Here is a 23708-nt window from a genome sequence, read left to right as displayed (position 1 = left end):
TCATCCGTCACTCCGCCAGATCTTTCTGCATGTTCAAAAGATCTGGCGAATCGTCTGACGATCCCATGCAGCGTGATTTGGGGGGGCAGCATATCGAGCGGTTGGGCACCGGATCACCCTGTGTGTAGAGACCGCCCAATATGTCGGCCCTCGGATCGTCGGTCACATCAGTAGGTACACATCGTACAGTGTGTACCCACCTTTACTGTAAGTGCAATTAGTTTATAACTTACTGTAAATGCAAAATAAGTTGATTATAAGCTCCACTTTTGCAAAAAAGGAAGTCCTGAAGACTAGCTAAATGGCATGGAGACCCCAACTTTGGCTCCAAATATGTCAATACGTTAGGAACTTCCACTCCATGAGAAACTCATAAATATATTGGATCTTGGCAATGCAATTGAGGTGACATACTCTTTCACATAATATAGATGTAGATTGCAGAGTCCTGGGTGAGGGATACAGTGTATAATGCTTCTGGGATTATGTGCCTGGAGAAGAACCTTAATGAATATAAGAACATGTTTATATATTTAATTTATTTAATGGATAGTAAGATCCACTCCTTCACTGATAAAGCTTTAAGTTACAGTATAATATCTCTGAAATTAAGTCCTCCTTATTTCTATTTTAAATCTCATATGTCCATGGCTTTGTTGATTTAAACTGACATATAGTATAGCTAAACATAACCACATTAAACCAGGGATTGCCTCAAACAGTTCTTGCAAAAATGATGGTGATCATATTATTCACATATCAAAGAAATAAGAACATTTTTATTGTAGAACAGTATAGTAATTATTACTTAATCTCTATTAGATAATGAACCAGTAGTAACTAGTGGTAAGTTTTAGTATGTAAGCTTTTATTGGCAGGACCCTCTTTACATTTGTTCTCCTTGTCTTTTATTTACAAGTCCAGCCAATGGCTCTCATAATATATGCTAGTTATTACCCTTTGTATAGGCTCATCGAGTGGCAAACTGACTCCCCTCCCTGTGACTTACCACTCCCCCCCCTGTGACTTACAGTACCACTGCTTGCCCCTACAAGATAGTAAGTGACCTACACTCAATCCATGTCCTCACCCTACCTGGTCTGCCTTTATCAGTTTATGTTGTACCTAGATATGTGAATTTACATTCAATTTTATACTAATGATTTGTCAAGTTGTACTGTTACTATTTAGATTCCTTGTATGGTGCTGTAGAAATATTGTAGCGAAAAAAAACTTTACTTATTCAAAGCACTTTCTTAAAGAATCACTCACTTTAAGAAATGAGGTATTTTTTAACATAAATTACTCTGTTTACATGTAAAAAGATGAATGGAGTAAATAATTTTCCTTATGCTTTTGCTTCAAACTGCTATTAACCCTTTAGAGTAAGCTTAGTGTCATTGAATTACCATGTGAACCACAGTCACATAGAGTAACACATGATGTTGTGAGCAGAAATACTTTTAAAGCTTATAGCAAAAGCTCCAATCAATCACCTACTCCTTTCTCGGCCATCATGTTTAAGGAGATTAGTGACTAAGTGGTTCATACTAACAGATCTATGAACAAGCAGAAACCAAATGCTTCCAGGAGACTTTTTGTAGTGGCAGCATTATCACGCGTTGCTCCAGTTCAGTATCACCAATATAATTGTTTCAAAAATATTTAAGTCCGTCTTTACAGTATTAAATTGAAAATAATTTATGTAACTATTGTGTATATTTTTGGTTTATTCTAAAAGAATATCAATCATAGACTCAAATTAGTTAGATAATTTTTGTGCTTAACTTCATTCAGCAAATAGAATTTTTATACATTAGGCTGATATTAAGGGGGTCATTCAGACCCGGTCGTTAGCGCCGATGCGCTCGGACCAGGTCGATGGCCCCCCACAGAGCATGCGCACGACGGCGCCGGTGCCGTCGTGCGCATGCGTGAGACCCGTTACGACCGACAGCGCCGGTCGTAGCGGGTCTCGATCCAAAGGGGGCAAGCTGTCGATGTTGATTGACAGCTCGCCCCGTTTGGAAGGCAGGCCGGGGGAGGCCCCACTGACATCACTAGTGATGCCAGTGTTGAGCTTCCGGCTCAGACAGAGCCGAAAGCTCTCCGGGGCTTACGACAAGGGAGACCCTACCCTAGGGTCTTGTTGTAAGCCCCGATGGTCGCGATGGTCTTGACCATCGCGACCATCACCTTAGGCGGTCGTAAGGCTGTGGGTGTTAACCCACAGCCTTACCACTACAAAGGAGGACGTCTTGAAAATTCAAGAGGTCCTCCCCTCACTCAGACCGACCGCACGCTCTGTGCGACCGGCTCTGAATGAGATCCTAAGTCTTCATGGGTGTAAATGGCAGGTTTTTGCATACAGCACACATATAGAAATACATTGTCGCCTTTTTGCGTATGTCTGTCCTATTCTGAGTTGATAGGAACTTGTCTGGATCTGGCTTTCAGTAAAATAGGGTGTTCTGGGGTGTGACTTGGGTGGGACAAAGCAATCGCACTTAACCACTCTGACGTTAGGAAGTGTCATGGGTGTGCATCAAACGCTCTATGTGATTCTGAGTCTTGCATAAGCAAAGGGAAGCCTGTTTCTGGCAGATCTCTTGCACCTAGCATAGGGTTGATGCAAGTGCAGATATTAGTGATGATGGTTTCAGCGGCCAGCATTAAATGAATGGGCGACACAGGTTTCCATTTTCACATGCACAAAGGGCTTGATTCAGAATATGCTAACCTTATGATTGCTGGAGGACTTGCACAGTGGATTCAGTATTCAAATCCCGACAGCGGCATCCCGGCAGCAGTGAAAATCCTGATCGTCGAAAGGTAAGTATTGACTAACCTATTCTACCCCCTAACCTTCCCTTAGGGGTGCCTAACCCTAATCTCCCCCCCAAGTGCCTAACCCTAATCTCCCCACCAAGTGCCTAACCCTAATCCCCCCTCTAAGTGCCTAAACCTGACCCCCCCTTCCCCGCCGCCTAAACCTAAGTCCCCCGGGGGGGTGCCTAACCCTAAAATCCCCCCGGGGGTGCCTAACCATAACCCTCTTTTCCCCCAGCCTAAACCTAACCTCTCGGGGGGTGCCTAGCCATAAGGCAACCCCAGGAACCCTAAACCTAACCCTCCTCCCCCGCGCAGCTGTCCTTGGCTGTTGTCCGGCTTACCTTCGATCGGTAAGCTGGGTGTCGGGCTCCCGGCATAGGGAAAATGACAGGCATCGGATTTCGACACCTGTCATTTAACCCTTGCCGGGATTAGACAGTCGGGAAGCCGACGGTCAGGATTCCATCCATCGGCTTCCTGACTGCTTCCCTGTACAGGATGTGTACTGCGCATGTGCAGCCTTCAATGTGTGAGCCCACTCGCAGTTTCTCCCAGCCACAGCCTGACTGACAGGCTGCAGCATTTGTGGAGAAGAGTAGGGGCGTTCCTGGACACTGTTTCCGAAAATGGCGGGCATGTTGTCCTTGTTTTCCAGGAGGGACGAGACCAAGGTCTGTGTCAGTGGATGGAGATTTCATGGCCTCACAAGTGACCAGGCACTGGCCAGACTAAGGTAAGTTTCAGCTTATGCAGACTAACCAAAGGGGCAACCATCGTGACCGTGATCGCGATTGTGATATGAGGATGCTGTACGAAGGTGTCTATTTCCTCCAGACACCTCCTGCTGTATTTGCATCATACTTGCCAACTCTCCCCGCAATGACTGGGAGTCTCCCTAAAATCAGGTGGCGCTTCCGGCTCCCCGCAAGAGAGAGCCTTTTGGCTGTAAACTTACCCCCCCCCATGTACCTCGCACTCCCCCCGCCCACTTACCTGGTGAAAGTGGGTAGTCCGGAGGGGTCAGAAAGAAAGTCGCCAAGCCCGATGTACATTTTCTCGGATGGTATTGCACAGCCGCTTCATTTGTGAATCAGGCCCAAAAGCCCGCATTAGTTGAATGGATATTCAGATTAGCATAAGGTAATAAATCAGGCATCCATGGCTGCCTTTAGGACAGGTGCGCTGACAAAACAGATGATACCTCCTGAAGAAACAGGCAGCTCACACAGCATGTTCTGCACCTCTGGGTAAAAGACCACTTATTAAAGATACAGGTGATTACTGCACTCTGACTAATGTGGGCTTATACTACCTATTTAATTAATTGTCCACACGGCAATACCATATTGACTGAGAAACATTTTTAATAAGTGGACTTTTACCCAGAGCATATATTGTGGACATTCATAGGAGAGGGACCTTCATAGTGGTTACGTATTTCATTCCCTCATGATCCCGACTTACTCTACATTGTATATTATCCGTGTTCATTAATAGATGTGTGGTTAAAGCATTTTATTAATACTGTTTTTGCTTTCTTATAATACATTTTACATTTTTAATTGGTGTGGTCACTTTATCAAACTAGCGCTCCACTATTTCCAGTTGTTATCCATGGCTGCCTGCAACTATTGTACAGCCAGGGGCATATTAAGAGAGAAGGGGCCTGTGTGCAGTCTCCGTCTGGGGTCCCCTTCTCTCTACCCGGCGGCCGACAACGCACTGAGCCGGGCAATAGACTCTGGGCACTAGTAGACTCTAGTGTTGTGCCAGAGTCTACTGCACATGTGCAGGTCACCAGGGAAATAAATAGCGTGACAGCCATTTTCCCAACTGAGCATGTGCAAAACAATGGAAATATGGCCGCCGCACCATTTTTCTGGTGATTTGTACAGCACTGCTATCAATGACACAGAACTATGGAGAGGTAAATATTGAATAAATGAGTGCTGGGTGTGCAGTGTGGGCCAGAGGCCCCTGTTCACCGAACACCCTGCACCCATTATAGATATGTCCCAGGGTACAGCCACTTTGTGTGTGACTCAGAATCAGCCCCAAGGTCTACATTACTGCACATCACAGTTTTTAGCAACATTTAGGAGCTCATCTTGCTCCATCAATTTTTGAAGACACAGGTGGCGATGCAGAGTTGGTAGCAAAGTGAATATAAATTATGCAAAAGAAAATTGCAAAAGAAAATTGCTTAGGGTAATAATATATTTCTGCACATATGCATATCTCTACATATCTTTACCAGAAAAAGTCATCATCACCACCTAACAAGCATATATGTCTTTACTTGCTGATCTGCATTAACCACATTTGTGTGAGCACACACAGGGCCTGATTCAGAGATGGACACTAATGCGATCGCAGCTTTTGTATGCAACACAGCTGCGAAAATATGTTAATGTTTGCAAAGATTACCCGAGCATAAAAACGCCCACTGCTGCCTTCTTACTTTTGTGCGATGAAGCATATAGATGCGTCCTCTTACACTTTTCCTTTTTTGCTTAATTTGGCACAAGATGCTTGGCATGCCTATGACGCTCCATCACGAGTAGCAATTGGATACATTCCCAATTTTTTTTCCCTGCAAATTATTTTGCATACAGTAACAGATTAAAGTAGCAAATTCTAAGAAAAGTCACAGAGTTCATGGCATGGCAAATTTGGCCGTATGACTAGATTTCAGGAAAGGTGTATGTGGATACATCTGTACCTGCATAAATATTGGTAACATTGATGCAGATCAAGCGGCCATCTTACCCTTGCTGAAGGTCTGACCAGCCGCAGACTCAATAGCTCTCCTCTCACGCAGAGGGCCCTCATGCAAGATTGCAGGGGCTAATTTATGCATGCCCATGTACCGGCTTTTACACGGTAAGACACGCCTGCGTTGTTCTGACCACCCCCCTACTACCACTCCCAAACGTTGACAACCTGTCAATCACTGTGCGATGTAAATCCTATGTGCATCAGTAATCGCAATGTGATCGCAGAGCACGCGCAGTGTGACTAATACGCATGTGCGATGTCAAACAATCACTTGATCTGCGTACGGAGCCGCCATTGCGTTTATCGCTGGATCTGGCCCACAGAGCTTTCCCTACATGAGAATGCCTCTTCCCTCCCCCCGCTATGCCTCTCCTGTCATAAGGCTTGATACATGCAAAAGGCATGAGGCTCTGCATAACCACATGTGTGTACATCTGCTTTCTGAGCATGTGAATTCAATCAAAATATACTACACAAACTGGCATACGTTCATCTCACCATCTCACCCACAGAATCACCCATTACTGCTATTTCATATGAAGTAATACTTTACATTTCAGCATAATGAAAAATTATGAACATTTTCAGATCTATAATATTATAGATTACTAGATTTTAGGAGGCAAACAGGTCTAAATACTGGGTGGCATACAATGAGTACCATACTGATTGGAAGGAACAATATGCCTCATTTACTTTGCCAGTTAATGTCTAGGGCTCAGTGATCACCAGAAAATCTTTAGCACTTTAAAACATTTTAACACAATAAACTCATGACCTAAATCTGCACAACAAAAGGCACAGACATTTTTTACATTTTTTTGTCAGGAAATGTGTTGCAGAATTTTACTGCATTTTAGTTAAGTGAATTACAATGAGTAGATGGAAATGTTTTGTGCCTTAGGTGGTCCATGGCAGCTTTCCTTACACTTGAATTGTATTTACATGTACTTAAGTGTGTTTTTATATAGGGCAAATACTGTATGTACATATATAATTATGCTAATCAATGGAATGCAACTACTGTACATGTGTTAACATATCACATGTGTCATTATTTGGTAAATGTTGAAACAATATAAATACAAAGATATTATAGATACTAATGCTTTTAAGTAATAAATAGGATATGAAGTAGGTATAGAAAGAAGAAAAGCATTTTATTGCATGTATTAATCCTTTACTCACTATTTTTCCATTAATTAATAATCTTTCATTAAAAAGATATATTATCCCTATTATTAGTATTATTATTTTTGTTATTATCCTTTATTTATTTGGTTCCACAAGGGTTCCGCTGCACTTTACATAACAAAACCAGTATAAACAAAACAAAGACTTAGGGGTATATTTACCAAAGGTCAATTTTAATAGATTTTGCTCGATTTAAAATCGATAAAAATCGATTAACATTGATCTTGTGTTCCTGGGGCAAAATCACACATTTACTAACAGACATTTTTTGATAAGTATTAGTAAATGTGTGATTTAGCGCCAAAAACACAACATCGATGTTAATCGATTTTTATAAATTTTAAATATACCCCTTACAGTGAAAAACATTGTAGAAACTGGATTACAAGGTTTATAAACATTGCTGCATCAGCAGTCATAATACACAAATAAGCAACAACGGCTGAACCCAGAGCTTTGGGACCATTGTTGGCGGTGAGATGAGATGATGGTATAAGTGAGGGAAGTTTGAATTAGGTTCTGAAGAGGAGCCAGTGTTGGGCTTATAGGAGAGAAGAGTAAGACGCTGTACCTTTAGAGAGGAAGACAAGCTGGGCAGCAGCATTGAGAACAGATTGGAAAGGTGAGAGACAGGAAGGCCAGATATAAGGAGGTTGTAGTAGTCCGGTCTAGAGATTTGTTGAAAAGGAAGACATGACCCCTTAGCGAATTATAAAGAGGTTTTGTCCCATTGTTAAATGGGGCACTAAGTTCTCTTAGTGAAAGGCATGTTGCTGCCTCAGGAGAAGAAATAAAAAATTATCCTCTGGTCCGTTGTACTTTCTCTACATCTTTCATCTCGTGTAATTGAGCACTCTATAATGGTTTCCCTTGGAATCCTGATTCCAAGATGTGGATGAAACCTATCACTTAAGTAAACATTGTTCACTGTCTGCGGTTTCTTTATAATCCTTCTGTATTCAAGGTACTGGAAGGAACCAAGTATGTAGATGATCCAGCAGCAATACAGAGATAAGGGTGAGATTGATCTTCCTATCTGGTGTAGTCCATCCCCACAACAAGACTTTACTTTTATCTGAAATAAAAATACAAGTGTGTCTGCCATCAGAAATTAACATTTTCTGTTAGTGTATGAAAGCAAAGAGTACACATATGTATGCTCAATTATATTATCCTTACTATGGCAGCCATATTTAGTACTGTATGCTATTGCTGCTATCCACACAGTTTCAACTTACCCTATGCTGGATACAAGAGGTGTCTCTTTGCCATATGGACATATGCACATATGGCAATAACATGGAACTCTAGCTATATGCCCAGAACAATGCCATGACACTTCCCCAAAGTAATTATTTTACATGCGTTTGCAAAATAGCCACCCCGCTGCCACCGAGAAACTCCTATTTCATGAGAGATACGGATGAGGTCTGTCTGACCCAGAAACACACAGAGATACACAAAGATATATAAGTTTGCTTCTGCGTATGTACTGTTTGCTGAAATTTGCTAGATGTGGCCGCTTATGGAGCAGCAACTGCATCTAACATATGGGCCTTGCTATAAAGTTATATTACAACCAAACAAATACAATTACCTTATCTGACCTTTCTATGAAATCCTAGTTTGTGATTGGACTTCTAAAATTATTTACAGTGACAAAAATACATTTGATGGCAAATTTTATTTTGGCGGCATTATGGTATCGCAAGCATCACCAATTTTTTATATTAGTTCTTTATTTACAAATCTTCTTCATTCAACTAAAACACAGTAGTGAGTTCTCAAGCATGTGTGCTAGAGGTCAGCAATTCAATACAGACAATGGAGGAATATTGGGAACACCAGCGAGAAAGGTCAATGTACGATGAATGCTCAGCATGTGGGTGGGAATCACTAGTTCAACTGTCACATTTTAGCATAAAGTTTGAACTTGACATATATAAGCAAACTGTGGATTGTTTTTTGTGTTATAGTTCATTTTGCATGTACTGTACAATGTTAGTAAATGTGACTTATCAACTAACACTAACTAAGTTATTTCCAAGGACAATTCCAATTATGAAAGATTTTTTTGTTTTAGAAATCTTTGCCCTTAAAATGCCACTGATCAACTGCGCAGAACTTTGTATACTCAGGACCCTGCACTTAGTATATGTTTTATTCTGTATGTATGACCAAATGCACAAATGCTACTTCTGATTTCTGGAAGGTATTTCTTAGTATCTGAGTAAAATATAACCGATCTTATTGCTTTCTTCAATTATGTCATCATTAAATCATGAGAATAAGGGGACAGCGGGCCTTCTTTTAGCTCAAATGCTGTACTTGTTCATTTTAATATTTGACTTACTTTGTATTATGAGCGTATGCAGATACGGTTCCCATATACATCAAAGAGCCAAAACATTATGACCACTCCAATAAGAGGTGAAAATTTTGTAAAATTACATGTCAAGATCAGTGATATACAGTATGAGATGTTAACCTAACATTATGTACTCATAGTTGTGTTGAATACAGAAGATATGGGCATGTTTAAAGACCTGGGTGATTATGATAAGGGTCAAATTGTCATGGCCAAACGACAAGTTCAGAGCATTTCTGAGATGGTAAGACTTGTAAGCTGCTCAAGTTCAGCTGCAGGGAGTATCTACCGAAAGAAGGGGAAAACCATGAGCCAAGTCTTATTGATGCTAGAGGTCAATAAAGGCTATCCATTCTGGTATGAATTAATGGAAGGGATACTGTGGCACAATTTTCAGCATATTCTAATGATGGTGGTGGGATTAATGTTTCACAACACACAGTGTATAAAATGGCATAGCCGCAGGGCAGTTAGAGTGCCCATGTTAACCCCTGTCCTCTGTCAAAGAGCCTGCAACAGGCACGCAAGCAACTTGAACTGGCATCAATGGAATAAGGTTCTGTCCGATAAATCCCATTTTCTGTTTTATCATGTGTATGGAAAACAATCTGGTGAATGTTTTTGGGCAATGTTCTGCTGGGAAACCTTGGGTCCAGTCCAGCATGTGAATGTTAATTTGATGTGTACCACCTTCCTAACATTGTTGTAAACCTGGTACATCCTTTAATGGCAACGGTTATACTCTGATGGAAATGGCCTGTTTCAGCAGGATGATGCATCTTGCCACACTGCACAAATTGATCAAGAATGGTTTGAGGAACAGGAAGAGTTCAAGTAGTTGACCTAAGCCTTCCAATTCATGAGATCTCAATCCTATCGAGCTTTGGTACACACTGGAACAACAAGTCTGATCTGCAGTGGCTCCACCTTGCAACTTACTGGAGTTAAAACATCAGCTAATAATGTCCTAATGGAAGATACCACAGCATACTGTACCTTCAGACGTCTTGTAGAGTCTATAATTCAATGGACCAGAGCTGTTTTGGCACAGAGCAGCCACCTCATATTAGGCAGGTGGTTATAATGTTTTGGATCTTTGGCATAAATTATGCATACATGGTGATAAAGGAATCTCTTTGAAATGGTGTATCCAAAGCAATTTCCAGACAATGACCAAGTAGCCCTATAGAATGTAAAGGAGCAGTTCATTACATTATATTTGTTCTGCTAAATGATATCTTGATTGTGCATTTGGATGCAGAAACAAATGTAGCAGTGCTGCTAACGTGCTTTCTTTTCATGAAGGCCATATCTGCCTAGGCCGGTCCACCATGCATGGTCACTCATAACAATATTCAGCTCAAATGATTACATTTGTACATGACCTCTTCCTGCTTATGTAGTAGTGAGTGTAGTCATTCTGCAGGACCTAGATCTTTAAAGTATTGTATATGAACGGTGTAAACACAAATGCTTTTTTGTTGTTCATATTTTTTTCCCGTATGGCTGTGTTGAATATTAAGAAGTGGTAAGTGAAAGGAGATTGTATACATTAAGGCTTTCTTGCAGACATGCAGCTGTTCAGTAGCCATCAATAAATGAAAGTAAAAAAAATAAAAAACAAGTTGTAAAATGTATTGTCACTACTGTGTTGCCAAATCATAAATAAACATTGCTTTAATTGCTTATCTGAGCCAGATGGAGACAGAACAAGAGAGAAAGGCAGAGGGAGAAAGAAACTGAAGGGTCCTTAGACTGAGCAGCTCAACACTACTGCTATAAAAGATGTTCTGAGTATTTTGACAGAGTAACTTGAGCGTAATGCCACCTCATTAAGTCTTACAAAATTTTGAAAGAGAAACTTTCTTTGCTCAATAGCATAGAGTGAGGTCACCAGCTAATCTGACTTCATGACAACAAAAGACCCTTGACTGATGAGAGAGCTTCCTCCATTGGAGGTCGGCATTCCTTTGCCTGAACCAGGCTTTCAGCTAGAAGAAAGAAAATCTGTTCGTCTGACTTGCACAAATATCACACAATGGCATGTGACTATCAAGCCCCAATCTCCCATGTGGATTACATAATGATTAACTGACCATTGAAATCTGTGCTGTGTTACATTAGCATTGCTGAGATTGTTCTCTTTAAAGCTGCAAAAATAAGTGTGACAGCTGAATGCCACTGCAAGCGTAAAATAATAATAAAGGTCAGCAATGATACAGATTCACCTTAAAAATAACTCTTATGCTTTTGTGTTTCAACAAAATATATATTTAGAAAAAAGCATCTGTCCTTGGAAATTGCTTGGTAGGTATTCTATTTTCTGGATGGGAATGCTTATATTCAGCAGTTTCAAAGGGCTTCTCAGATCATAAATACTGTATTCTGAGAGCATGCTGTTAACTTCAGCAAATCAATAATACAGTGGAACCCTGTAGTAATCAAAGTAACCAAAGTGAAGTAATCTTCCCAACTAACTACAACCCCCAGTGTGCCATCATCCAAAGGTACCTTGTTGTACATAAGAAGATAACAGACCTTTTTGTTCCTATACATATTTTTCAGATTTTATTATCCAGCTTCTCATGCAAAAGACTGCACATTTTGTAGTAGAAAATATAATTATTTCTGCTGAAGATTTAATTTGATATCTGTTCTTTTTTTGTTCTTCCCAGGTATCTACACCTAGGACTACCATCAAAGCCGATCGAGATCAAATATCCTTTTACTACGTTTATGTTTATTTTACTTCAAGTAATACTGTATTTCTTTTGCCAATTAAAAATAAATAAGAACAAAGTTCAAAAGGATGCAGCATATAAAGAACCATCATATACAAGGATTTTACATTTACTACATGGTGCTGCTGGACTTAACAAGTGGAGTTTTGGGATTTTCAAGTCAGTTTATCAGAGAACAAGATGATAGATATGAGAACAAACAGTTTTTACATAATCGACTAAAGAGAAGCTGGGTATGGAACCAATTCTTTGTTTTGGAAGAGTACACCGGAACAGACCCCCTGTATGTTGGCAAGGTAAGGTACTCAAATTTAAAGTGAATTATGTGGTATCTGCATAAAAAAAAGACTATTCAGCTATCTATATTACAGTACTCTGCACATTTCATTTTCTGCATCTAAATAGAACTCGCAATTGGTGTCACTTTGAGATATAAGCAGATTATTACATTTGCTTTTTCTGTCCAGTGAATCGAACAGAATGCCTTGTGTTAATTATACAGTTTCAAGTTTTAATTTGCCAAACCTGTCTAGTATTCCAGTAATTTGAAACACCTATTATTGGTTCTTTGTTTAAGAGAACCATCAGCTGGCAGCCTGTTTTCATGGATAAAAATAAACTTTATTCCCTTTGTAAAATGATTAGCATCAGCAAAAGTGTTCATTAACAACATTTACAGTTACCAATAAAGTTTTCAAGTTCATTACATTTTTTTAGATTTGTTGCCTACGATCAAACAAAAAGTAGAAAATGTAAAAACAGTTCAACCCATAGAAAATGGGGTAGTAACAGCTACATGTATAGGAGCATGCAGATGTGTGAGGTTAAGGAGATAGTGAGAGAGAGTAATATGTGCCTTAATGAAGTGGGAGCCACCTATAGAAGTGATTGATACAAAGTTCAAGTTATAAACAGTTATAAATATTCTGTCTCTGAAACAACAGTAGATGCTTGGAACAAACCTCCGGATGTGGTTGGATACACAATAATAACAGAATTGAAATATGTATAAAATAAACAAAGGTCTATCTTGAGGTTAATTAGTACATGAAATGAGCAGATCAGATGGGTTAATGTTTCCAAGTCGTTAACATGAATAAAATTTGAAAACATCATTCAAAAATTTATATTTTACCACATCAAAGATTTGAAAGGCTTGCTTTGCATGAGCAATATGTGATAGGATGTCCTGTTTGGCCATATGTGTAATGACCAAAGTAAGTGATGCAGCTACACTGTATTTGGTCCCTTTGGCTGAGTGGAGGTTTCTTAGGGTGTGTCACAACTCTCAAATGGCAAATGGATGCAACCCGTATTTGGGGATTGGCGTGACCTATTTCTGAGGCACGGAGTCTAATGTGCTGGCGGTGTTCACCAGGGACCCTCGCAAGAGGGTATGGGCTTGGCTGTGTCCCACACACAGGTCGTGGCCCTCAGAATAGGTTACCCTATACAGGTGCTGGTGTACTCTGGATGCAATGGAGAAGATTCTCAGCGTAGTCAACAGACCGGGTCAGAACCAAACGGACAACAAGGTACCAGGGAGCAGACGAGTGCTGGTCGCAGAGGATAGCCAAGGTCAGAACCAGATAACCAAACGCAGTACCAGGGATTAGACAGAAGCAGATCAGAAACAAGCCAGGGTCAGGAACAGGTTTGCAGAGGCTGATTGCAGGAATCCTCTGATCAGTGCAGCTGGTGATTGCACTGAGCTGGAAAACAGCAGCATACAATCAGGACACAGGAACTGTAGATATAGAGCCAGGCAGCAGTGATGGTTTTCTGCACAAAGGAGCCACAGGATAGAACTTAATACTAGGAAGTAACTCTTTGCTCTGGCATCAGTGGGAATTCTCACAGGGGATATGAATCTGCTGCCAGTCCCTGATAGGCTGCTGAGGTCAGCTGTGGCAGGAGCACTCCCACTGGTAGAATGCTAGCAGCTAACATAGTGCATGATGGTGATGTCAGTGCATAGTTCTCGAACAAGGTCAGGCAGAAATCCTGACCTGCAACAAATGGCAAGGCAAGTCACACAATTTGTGCAGAGTGTGACAGGGTGTTTGAAAGAGGAGCACACATATGTGAGGACCATGCTGTCCTCATCTTCAATCCACATAGAGCAGGGGTGGGGAACCTTTTTTCTGTCAGGGGCCATTTGGATATTTAAAACATCAGTCGGAGGCCACATCGGCTGATGTGCCGACGAATCGACTGTGTTGACACAGTGTGTACCCAGCTTAAGAGACACACACACACACAGAATGACGGATGCCCCCCACCCTAAATCTCCAACAGCCCGTTACAAGATGTGCTAATGGGTGACTACAGGCAGCTCTGGTATGTCACATAAACAGTAAATTTTTGTCTCATAGAAGCAGCCTACTTCCTACCATTGCATGCACTCAGAGATCACTCACTCCCCATCACGTGCTCACCTGGTCTGGCTCTGGTCCCTGCTGCTCTGCCTGCCGCTGCTGAGGGTGCCGGCGTGCCCTGATTGGAGACAGCCTTGGCCGGTGCCGTGCCTCCCCGATCCAGTCGGCCAGACTGTGACAGCAGCCGAGGCTGGCCTGGGCACCCTGCAACCTCAAAGGCTGTGGGTGACTGCCTTCCAGTGCAAGAGTGTGGCAACAGATCCACATGAGACTATCACCATGCCCTCCTCCAGTGGCCCTGCCTGGACCACCCCGCAGGTTCCTATGCCTGCCGCTGAGTGGGACACCCGCTGCGCTGTCTCTGCTGCCGCTGAAGGGGACGCCCGCTGCGCTGTCTCTGCTGCCAGCCGGGCCTGATGAAATTATCTTGCGGGCCGTATCCGGCCCGTGGGCCGGAGGTTTCCCATCCCTGACATAGAGGGTACAGTACAACGGGTATGCTTGTCCAGGGCCCTGAGGTTAAGGGGCACAAAATGGGTCTGCAGCACCTAATAAGGGTCCGGCCGCCTGTCCAGCACAAGCACTGTAGCCTGTAGGCATAATTATAAAGCTGCCCCACCACACCTGCTGTCACTGACCTGTTCTGGTTCGCACCGGTCCTTCGCATAATACGAATGACGTCACAACTAGTGATGTCATCACACATGACACTGTGCCAGACGCCAGCCCCCCACTGCGGCTGTGGCCCGGGAAGCCTAAGAGGAGCAGCCTAGGAGAGCAGGTTTCTTCCAGAGATATCATTGTAGCACGCCCAAGAATGCTGTTGCTGGCCCTGCACAATTTTGAGCCATGGCTGCTAATAAGCAAATATGTATCTACAGTCAGTATAGGCTACATTGCTAATGCCCTCTAAAGATACACTTTGCTACTGGGTGCATTCTTCAAAATACTACATTTTGGAAATAGACTCGAAAAGAAAACTAACAGTGCAGCCAGGAATACCTATAAAAATATATACATATAATAAATGTGCTCTTGTAGAACAAAAATAAATATATAGAACCGGCTGTAATGGTACAGTAAAAAGATTTAATCATATTAGACTTACGCAAACAATATAAAATAAATACAAAAAAATTGAATTCATATAATGAAATACTCTAAAAAAAAGTCAGAAGTATATGTGAAACATATATAAAAACTCTAGCTGATGTACCCGGTTTCACCCGGGTAGACCTTAGATACAGTATTTACTGCTCTATTTCCATCTCACCACTCCAGTAAAACATTAATCCTTCACCTCTATAGTAATGCAACACTGCTATAGTAAGACATTAACCTCCCTTACCCGTGTACTAACGCATTTAGCTCCCTTACCTCTGTAGTAACACATTATCCTTGCTCACCTCTGTAGTAACACATTTTCATCCCTCATCCCTATTGTAATACATTCGACATTCCCCTCCCTCACCTGTGAAAATACAATCTCTTCCTCACACCTGTAGTAACACATTAGCACCTCTCACCTCTCTAGTAACACATTCCCCTCCCTCACACATGTTGTAACACATTCTCTTCCTTCACCCCGTAGTAACACATTTGACATTCCTCTCTCACATCTCTATAGTAACACATTCCCCTCCCTCACCTCTATAGTAACTCATTCCCCTCTCACTGCTGTAACACATCATGACCACAATAGACATAGTAATATAATAGAATTTTGCTAGTGATAAATGTTTTTCTCAGTATTACAAATTAAATAATTAGCACCACCTGACTATCTTTTAACATGTGTCAGCCAGTAATAAATACACCTGTGCACCAAATAGAGATCTGGAAAACATGCACTGTTAGGGGTGCACTGCTATAGACCATCAAAAGGGTTAATTATTAATACTGTATAATACACTGTCCAGTGCATAAGGAGACCAATATGTACATATATGTCCAGGGCAGTGCTAGGTTCTTCTGCTGCTCCCCAGACTCCCGGACTTGCTCCAATGAATTGGAATGGTGCCAACATCTGAAATAAAAACATTCATCTGAGGCAGGATGCCCTACTGCCGAATCTAATGGCTTACCGTGTACTAGTCATGTACATGCTGGAATTATGACACACAATACACTTAGTATAACACATGTTAAAGCTGGATAAGTGCTAATCATGCCCTCTTCATGGACTGACCACACTCACTCTAAAATTAAGCATCTGAAAACCCTTCTCTAGAAATCCTGTGTTTGCCACTGAGTGGGATACACTTCCTAATGCAGGAAATTCAACTTTAATTGGAGAACTGTTTAATTTTGGCACATCGTATCCTTTCTGGGACAGTCCTAATCTCGGAGTTCAATCCCTGCCCATATCTTACTTCACAATGGCTGTAATCAAGGAGAAGCCTACTTCCAACAGTGCAGGGTTCATAGCTCAGCTGTGACTGTGAGGGTGAACCCAGAGCATGAGAAATAGATCATATCAGTCTGTAGCTTACCACCTATATGATCACAGATGATCACCCCTTTTAATTCCAGGCAACAAGTTAGACCCAATTTCTTTGCAGGCAATTTCAGGAACTTGGTAGACAACTACAGTATTTGATCTGACTGCAGGGGAGTTATGTCCTGCAGGTGAGCCCATTAAGCCTGTGGGGCCCAAAGCAATGACTACCCCTGCACCCTCTACAGCTACACCCGTGGTCAAAAAACACCAGTGTCATCTTGTCTCATTGCTCAATACCCAATAGGGTAAATGTTGTGCTGTGCTTAATATAGCTATGTGTTCACTACTGCATACAAATAATAAAGGCATAAATAAGACATAAATAAAAAAACAGTATACAAATGTGTCCTCATTTACTGTTGCTTAAGTTGCACCAAATAGTCTGTCCCGGTGCATCAGTTCCTGAGCAACTTGGCTGTGCAAAGCGACTTTTTACTCAAAATGTGTATCCTATACGCACAAATAAAACTACTGTGACAACACTGTGTTGGTAGCGTTCGCAGACCACTGGGATGTGAGACATATGTACATCTGTGTATCTAAGCCTATATCTGGGCAAAAAGGGCTCTGATGAGAATAGGTGTAGCTCTCCCCACGCCAAGTTCCATTGTGCTTAATCTGTGATTTAGTATGTGTATGAAACCAATTCCTGTGCTGTTATAGTCACAGCATAGTGTCTCTAGTACACTGTGTGCAGCATTTTGCTGATTCTGTGATGCATTTAATACGCAAAATGTAAAGAAATGTATGGTACACTACTTCTCTTGAAGCATCTCAGTCTCGCAGAGTGTCTCGCGTCATATGGTGTATAGATGCTAGGTGTATAAGGACACATCTATAGCCATTCAAGTAAATGCAAATGTTGCTTGCATGTTACTGCAACTACTGTATACAGATAAAGCTTGCCCATTAAGATGGGTACACCCCTGACCGATATATATGCAGATCGACTGATGTGCAGATATTGCTGCAGACTGTGCAGAACATATGCTCTACATACAGACTGCCCGATGTCACAACTGGGCGGGCATTTACATGCACCTGCCCAGTTGAGCTGTCAATCACTGCCAGCCCTTCCAGCACGTGTACGGGTGGGTGGCATACCATACGTTTACAGAGCACAATCTACAGATATATTGGGCATTGGCTGTGCAGCACAGCTGACGTTATATGTCTGTGAGCGACATTCACTGACATATTGCTAGTACACACTGGCCGACGCACATATACGACATGTCGGCTGTTCAATTGAATGGCCTCTATGTCATCCAATGTGTACCCAGTTTTTGTGTGATGGATACAGTCACCCAACACATTTGTATAAATCTTCATAGTCTAATTTATAAGACTTCTAATATAATAAAGTCTGCACTTAAACAATTATTTATAATACAGGTTGAGTCTCCCATATCCAAATATTCCGAAATACGGAATAATTTTGGCATGACTAAGATAATAAAACCTTTGATTTTTGATGGTTCAAAGTACACAAACTTTGTTTAAGGCACAAATTATTAAAAATATTGTATAAAATGACCTGCAGGCTGTGTGTACATAAATGCATTCTGTGTGTAAATTTGGGTCCCATTCCCAAGATATTTTATTATGATATGCATATATTCCAAAATACGGAATATGCCATTATACAAAATACCCCATGTCCCAAGCATTTTGGATATGGGAGACTCAACCTGTATATACAGTCAGGTGCATAAATATTGGGACATTGACAGTATTTTCAGATTTTGTCCTCTATTCACCACCACAATGGCTTTGAAATTAAACAAACAAGATGTGCTTTAACTGCAGACTTTCAGATTTAATTTGAGGGTAATTACATCCAAATCAGGTGAACGGTGTAGGAATTACAATGGCTTCTATATGTGCCTCCCACTTTTTAAGGGGCCAAAAGTAATGGGACTATTAACTCAAAAGCTATTTCATGGACAGGTGTGGGCTATTCCCTCGTTATTTCATTATCAATTAAGCAGGTAAAAGGTCTGGAGTTGATTCTAGGTGTGACATTTGCATTTGGAATCAGTTGCTGTCTACTCTCAATATGAGATCCAAAGAGCTGTCACTATCAGTGAAGCAAGCCATCATTAGGCTGAAAAATCAAAACAAACCCATCAGAGAGATAACAAAAACATTAGGTGTGGCCAAATCAACTGTTTGGAACATTCTTAAAAAGAAAGAACGCACCGGAGAGCTCAGCAAAACCAAAAGACCCGGAAGACCACGGAAAACAACTGTGGTGGATGACAGAAGAATTATTTCCCTGGTGAAGAAAAACCCCTTCACAACAGTTGGCCAAATCAAGAACACTCTCCAGGAGGTAGGTGTATATGTGTCAAAGTCAACAATCAAGAGAAGACTTCACAAGAGTGAATATAGAGGATTCACCACAAGAAGTAAACCATTGGTGAGCTACAAAAACAGGAAGACCAGATTAGAGTTTACCAACCAACATCTAAAAAAGCCATTACAGTTCTGGAACAACATCCTATGGACAGATGAGACAAAGATCAACTTGTACCAGAGTGATGGAAAGAGAAGAGTATGAAGAAGGAAAGGAACTGCTCATGATCCAAAACATACCACCTCATCAGTGAAGCATTGTGGTGGTAGTGTCATGGCGTGGGCATGTATGGCTGCCAATGGAATTGGTTCCCTTGTATTTATTGATGATGTGACTGCTGACAAAAGCAGCAGAATGAATTCTGAAATGTTTCAGGCAATATTATATGCTCATATTCAGTCAAATCCTTCAGTACTCATTGGACGGTGCTTCACAGTGCAGATGGACAATGACCCGAAGCATACTGCAAGAGCAACCAAAGAGTTTTTTAAGGCTAAAAACTGGAATGTTATGCAATGGCCAAGTCAATCCCCTGACCTGAATCCGATTGAGCATGCATTTCACTTGATGAAGATAAAACTGAAGGGAAAATGCCCCAAGAACAAGCAGGAACTGAAGACATTTGCAGTAGAGGCCTGGCAGAGCATCACCAGGGATGAAACCCAGCGTCTGGTGATGTCTATGCGTTCCAGACTTCAGGCTGTAATTGCCTGCAAAGGACTTGCAACAAAGTATCAAAAAGTGAAAGATAGATTTAGGATTGTTTAGTTTGTCCCATTACTTTTGGCCCCTTAAAAAGTGGGAGGCATGTATAGACACCGTTGTAATTCCTACACCGTTCAACTGATTCGGATGTAATTACCCTCAAATTAAATCTGAAAGTCTGCAGTTAAAGCACATCTTGTTTGTTTCATTTCAAAGCCATTGTGGTGGTGAATAGAGGCCAAAATATGAAAATTCTGTCAATGTCCCAATATTTATGCACCTGACTGTAGGTAGCCCATCACAGATAAAAGCTTATACATTATTAGCGCAGAGGTTCTAGCTCTTGAACTTGGGCATATACTGTATGTCAGATTTTGTATAGTAAATTACTCTATACAAGAGAGCAGAAATTCATATCACATGTATACAGATCTTTTTATAAACACATCCAATATACAGTAAACTTTTTTTATATGAAATTATGCATTCCTGGTATTATAGGAGGCTACACAACATGTTAAAGTATGTAATTATTATAATGGGATATTTGTATATAATATATATTGTTATAATTTGAAACAAATGTAGAATAGTTCCTCCTGCAATTAATAATGAAGATGTTTCCGTCAGAGAAGGATTCATTTGTTACTTTACTTTCAGAAATCTGTTTTTTTTTTCATGAGTGCATAAATTAATTCTGCTTTGTATTTCTTGATGAGTTGTATAGAGCTGGATCTTAATCACTACAGCAGACTAATTAAAACATTCACTTTTTAAACCACACACCACAGAAATGAGCATTATTCACTGTGCAATTTCAAGTAACTACTCAGAATTAAACCAAATAAAATAACTTAATTGCCCTTTAATGTGGGGTGGCACTATCCTGGCCATAGCCAATAACCCCTCTCAGAGAAGTCACAATCAGATGGTTTGGATGAGCTTATGGGGCACATGCTGAGTTGGGCATGCAGCTTACTTTCAATTTCACCAATTTGTGCTTTGCATGCCTATAAACACAATGTGCATGGTTACATTCATACACAGATTTGGTACTTGCGTATCCTTACGCTTGGAGAGGTAGAATGGGGAAGGGACCACAGACTGGCTGATTCCATTTTTAGAGCTTCCTTTGTTTTTCTGCACATATGCTTCAACTCAGCATGAATCCCTTTGCATATATGTAGAATGTATCTAAATACAGTACTTCAGTAGGTAAAAGTGCTCAAATTATATATACAGTATATAGGCACTTTCATTATTATGGTGCTGTTTTGATAATTCAAATGTTCAAAATCATTTGGATCTGATCCTTTTTTTGTATTATCATCATTATTAATATCATTTGTACTTTGTCTAACTTCTCAGTTTTTCTTAAAGCTAATTATATTTGCAACCCTTTGTTTTTATAATGACTCATGGAATTAAGGCAAGTGCCAAATTCTCTTTGTGCTCCTTAGTGCATATTATGTACACAGAGCTAGTGCTAGGATTAGAAGTAATATCGCTGCTTAGAGCATCAACAATTTGGGGGGTGCCTAATACATGGAATGAGTGACATTGTTCATTAGAGTTAATATTTTCCCAATGGCACCAGCCACACTGGGCATGTCATTTAACCATCCTCTGTATTACCAAACAGTTGGGAAATGGGAAGTGTGATTAATTATTTCAACATTTTCTTGCCTTGAGCTATGATACTCCCAGCTGCTGCTCTTCCAGATCATGACAGGCTGGGAGTCTGTTGCTGTGTACAGACGTCACAGTATGTGCCATACTCCCAGCCTTTCAACAACATGAAAGAGCAGCATCATGGCATAAAGACTGACATTCAGGATAGTAACTAGGGGTTGGCCAGGGGCGCCGGTCAAAGGGGTGGCACTATCCTGGCCATAGCCACAATGCCAGGCCAGCAGTGCCCCGCCCAGCATTATAAATGATTCAGGTGTTGCTCCTGTCAGTGGGCCCACCTCTCCCTCATCCTCTGCCGTTATTCATGGCAATAACGAGACGTAACTTAGAGAAAGTGACAGCACAGGAGTGAGGACTGGAGCTGCTGCAGCATTCATAGAAGCCGAGATCAGTAAGTTAGTAAAAAATAATATGATGGTGGGGGTAGTGTGCCATATATATTGAATTAGGGACATAATGTGAATTTGGAGAATACAGGAATACACAGTGTGGAATATAACGTGAATTGGGGAATACATGGTGTGGCATAAAATGTGAATTGGCAGCATACACAATGTGGTATATAGTGTGAATTGACAGTATGCACAGTGTGGTATATAGTGTGAATTGGCAGCGTGCACAGTGTGGTATATAGGGCTTTATTCAGAGGCGGCCGACAGCGCCGGTCATAGCGGGTCTCTTTCCAAAGGGGGCGAGCTGTCGATGTTGATTGACAGCTCGCCCCATTTGGAAGGCGGGCCGGGGGGGTGGCAGCCCAAACAGAGGCGTTCCCATTGGAACGCCTGCCGTTTGGGGGAGGCCCCACTGACATCACTAGTGATGTCAGTGGAGAGCTTCCGGCTCTGACAGAGCCAGAAGCTCTCCGGGGCTTACGACAAGTGAGACCCTACCCTAGGGTCTCGTCGTAAACAGCGATGATCAATGACCATCGCGACCATCACCCTAGCGGTCGTTAGAGCTGTGAGTGTTAACCCACAGCCTAACGACCAAAACAGAGGCGGCCGGTCAGGATGCAAGCGGCCGCCCAGTTTCTGAGCGACCGCTTGCATCCTCCGACCGCCTCTGAATGAGGGCCATAGTGTGAATCGGCATCATGCACAGTGTGGTATATAGTGTGAATTGGCAGCGTGCACAGTGTGGTATATAGTGTGAATTTGCAGCGTGCACAGTGTGGTATATAGTGTGAATCGGCAGCGTGCACAGTGTGGTATATAGTGTGAATTGGCAGCGTGCACAGTGTGGTATATAGTGTGAATTGGCAGCGTGCACAGTGTGGTATATAGTGTGAATTGGCAGCGTGCACAGTGTGGTATATAGTGTGAATTGGCAGCGTGCACAGTGTGGTATATAGTGTGAATTGGCAGCGTGCACAGTGTGGTATATAGTGTGAATTGGCAGCGTGCACAGTGTGGTATATAGTGTGAATCGGTAGCGTGCACAGTGTGGTATAAAGTGTGAATCGGCAGCGTGCACAGTGTGGTATATAGTGTGAATTGGCAGCATGCACAAGGTGACATACAGGTTGAGTCTCTCATATCCAAAATGCTTGGGACCAGGGGTATTTTGGATAACGGAATATTCCGTATTTTGGAATATTTGCAAATCATAATGAAATATCTTGGGAATGGGACCCCAATATACACACAGAATGCATTTATGGTTCATATACACCTTATACACAGAGCCTGCAAGTAAATTTTATACAATATTTTCAACAATTTTGTAGCTCAAGCAAAGTTTGTGTAAATACGTTAAATTTATGTTTCATATACACAAAGCCTGAAGGTAATTTTATACAATAATTTTTAATAATTTGTGCCTTAGACAAAGGTTGTGTACATTGAACCATCAAAAATCAAAAGGTTTCATTATCTCAGTCATGCCAAAATAATTCCGTATTTTGGAATATTCCGTATATCGGAATATTTGGATATGGGTGACTCAACCTGTATAAACAAGGCCGGTCCAAGGTTTCTGGACACCCCAGGTGACATTTCACCCACCTTCCTTGCTCCCTCCAATTAATAATATGCCACACATTAGTGCCTCAATGTATAATATAATATGCCACACAGCAGTGTCCCATTTTCATAATATACCATTACTATATAGAAATGTCCCAGCTAATATGCCACACAGAAGATCCCCAGAATCAGACTGT

At 41.4% G+C, this 23708-nt stretch overlaps 1 protein-coding gene across 2 annotated transcripts in view; it reads left to right on the top strand.

Annotated features, from left to right (window-relative positions):
* Positions 1–23708, top strand: part of CDH20 (cadherin 20) — a 495759-nt gene that overhangs the window by 397735 nt on the left and 74316 nt on the right. For both annotated transcript variants that reach the window (XM_088471825.1, XM_088471824.1), the window contains one exon: positions 11848–12209. In XM_088471825.1, the coding sequence (XP_088327951.1) occupies positions 11982–12209 (228 nt within the window). In that variant the 5' untranslated portion in view covers positions 11848–11981. The remainder of the gene's footprint in view (positions 1–11847; positions 12210–23708) is intronic.

The sequence above is a fragment of the Taudactylus pleione genome, unplaced genomic scaffold (genome assembly GCF_031769625.1).
Source record: "Taudactylus pleione unplaced genomic scaffold, aTauple2 ptg000116l, whole genome shotgun sequence".
In the NCBI taxonomy this organism is placed as follows: Eukaryota; Metazoa; Chordata; class Amphibia; order Anura; family Myobatrachidae; genus Taudactylus; species Taudactylus pleione.
This window is presented reverse-complemented; position numbering and strand designations above follow the sequence as displayed.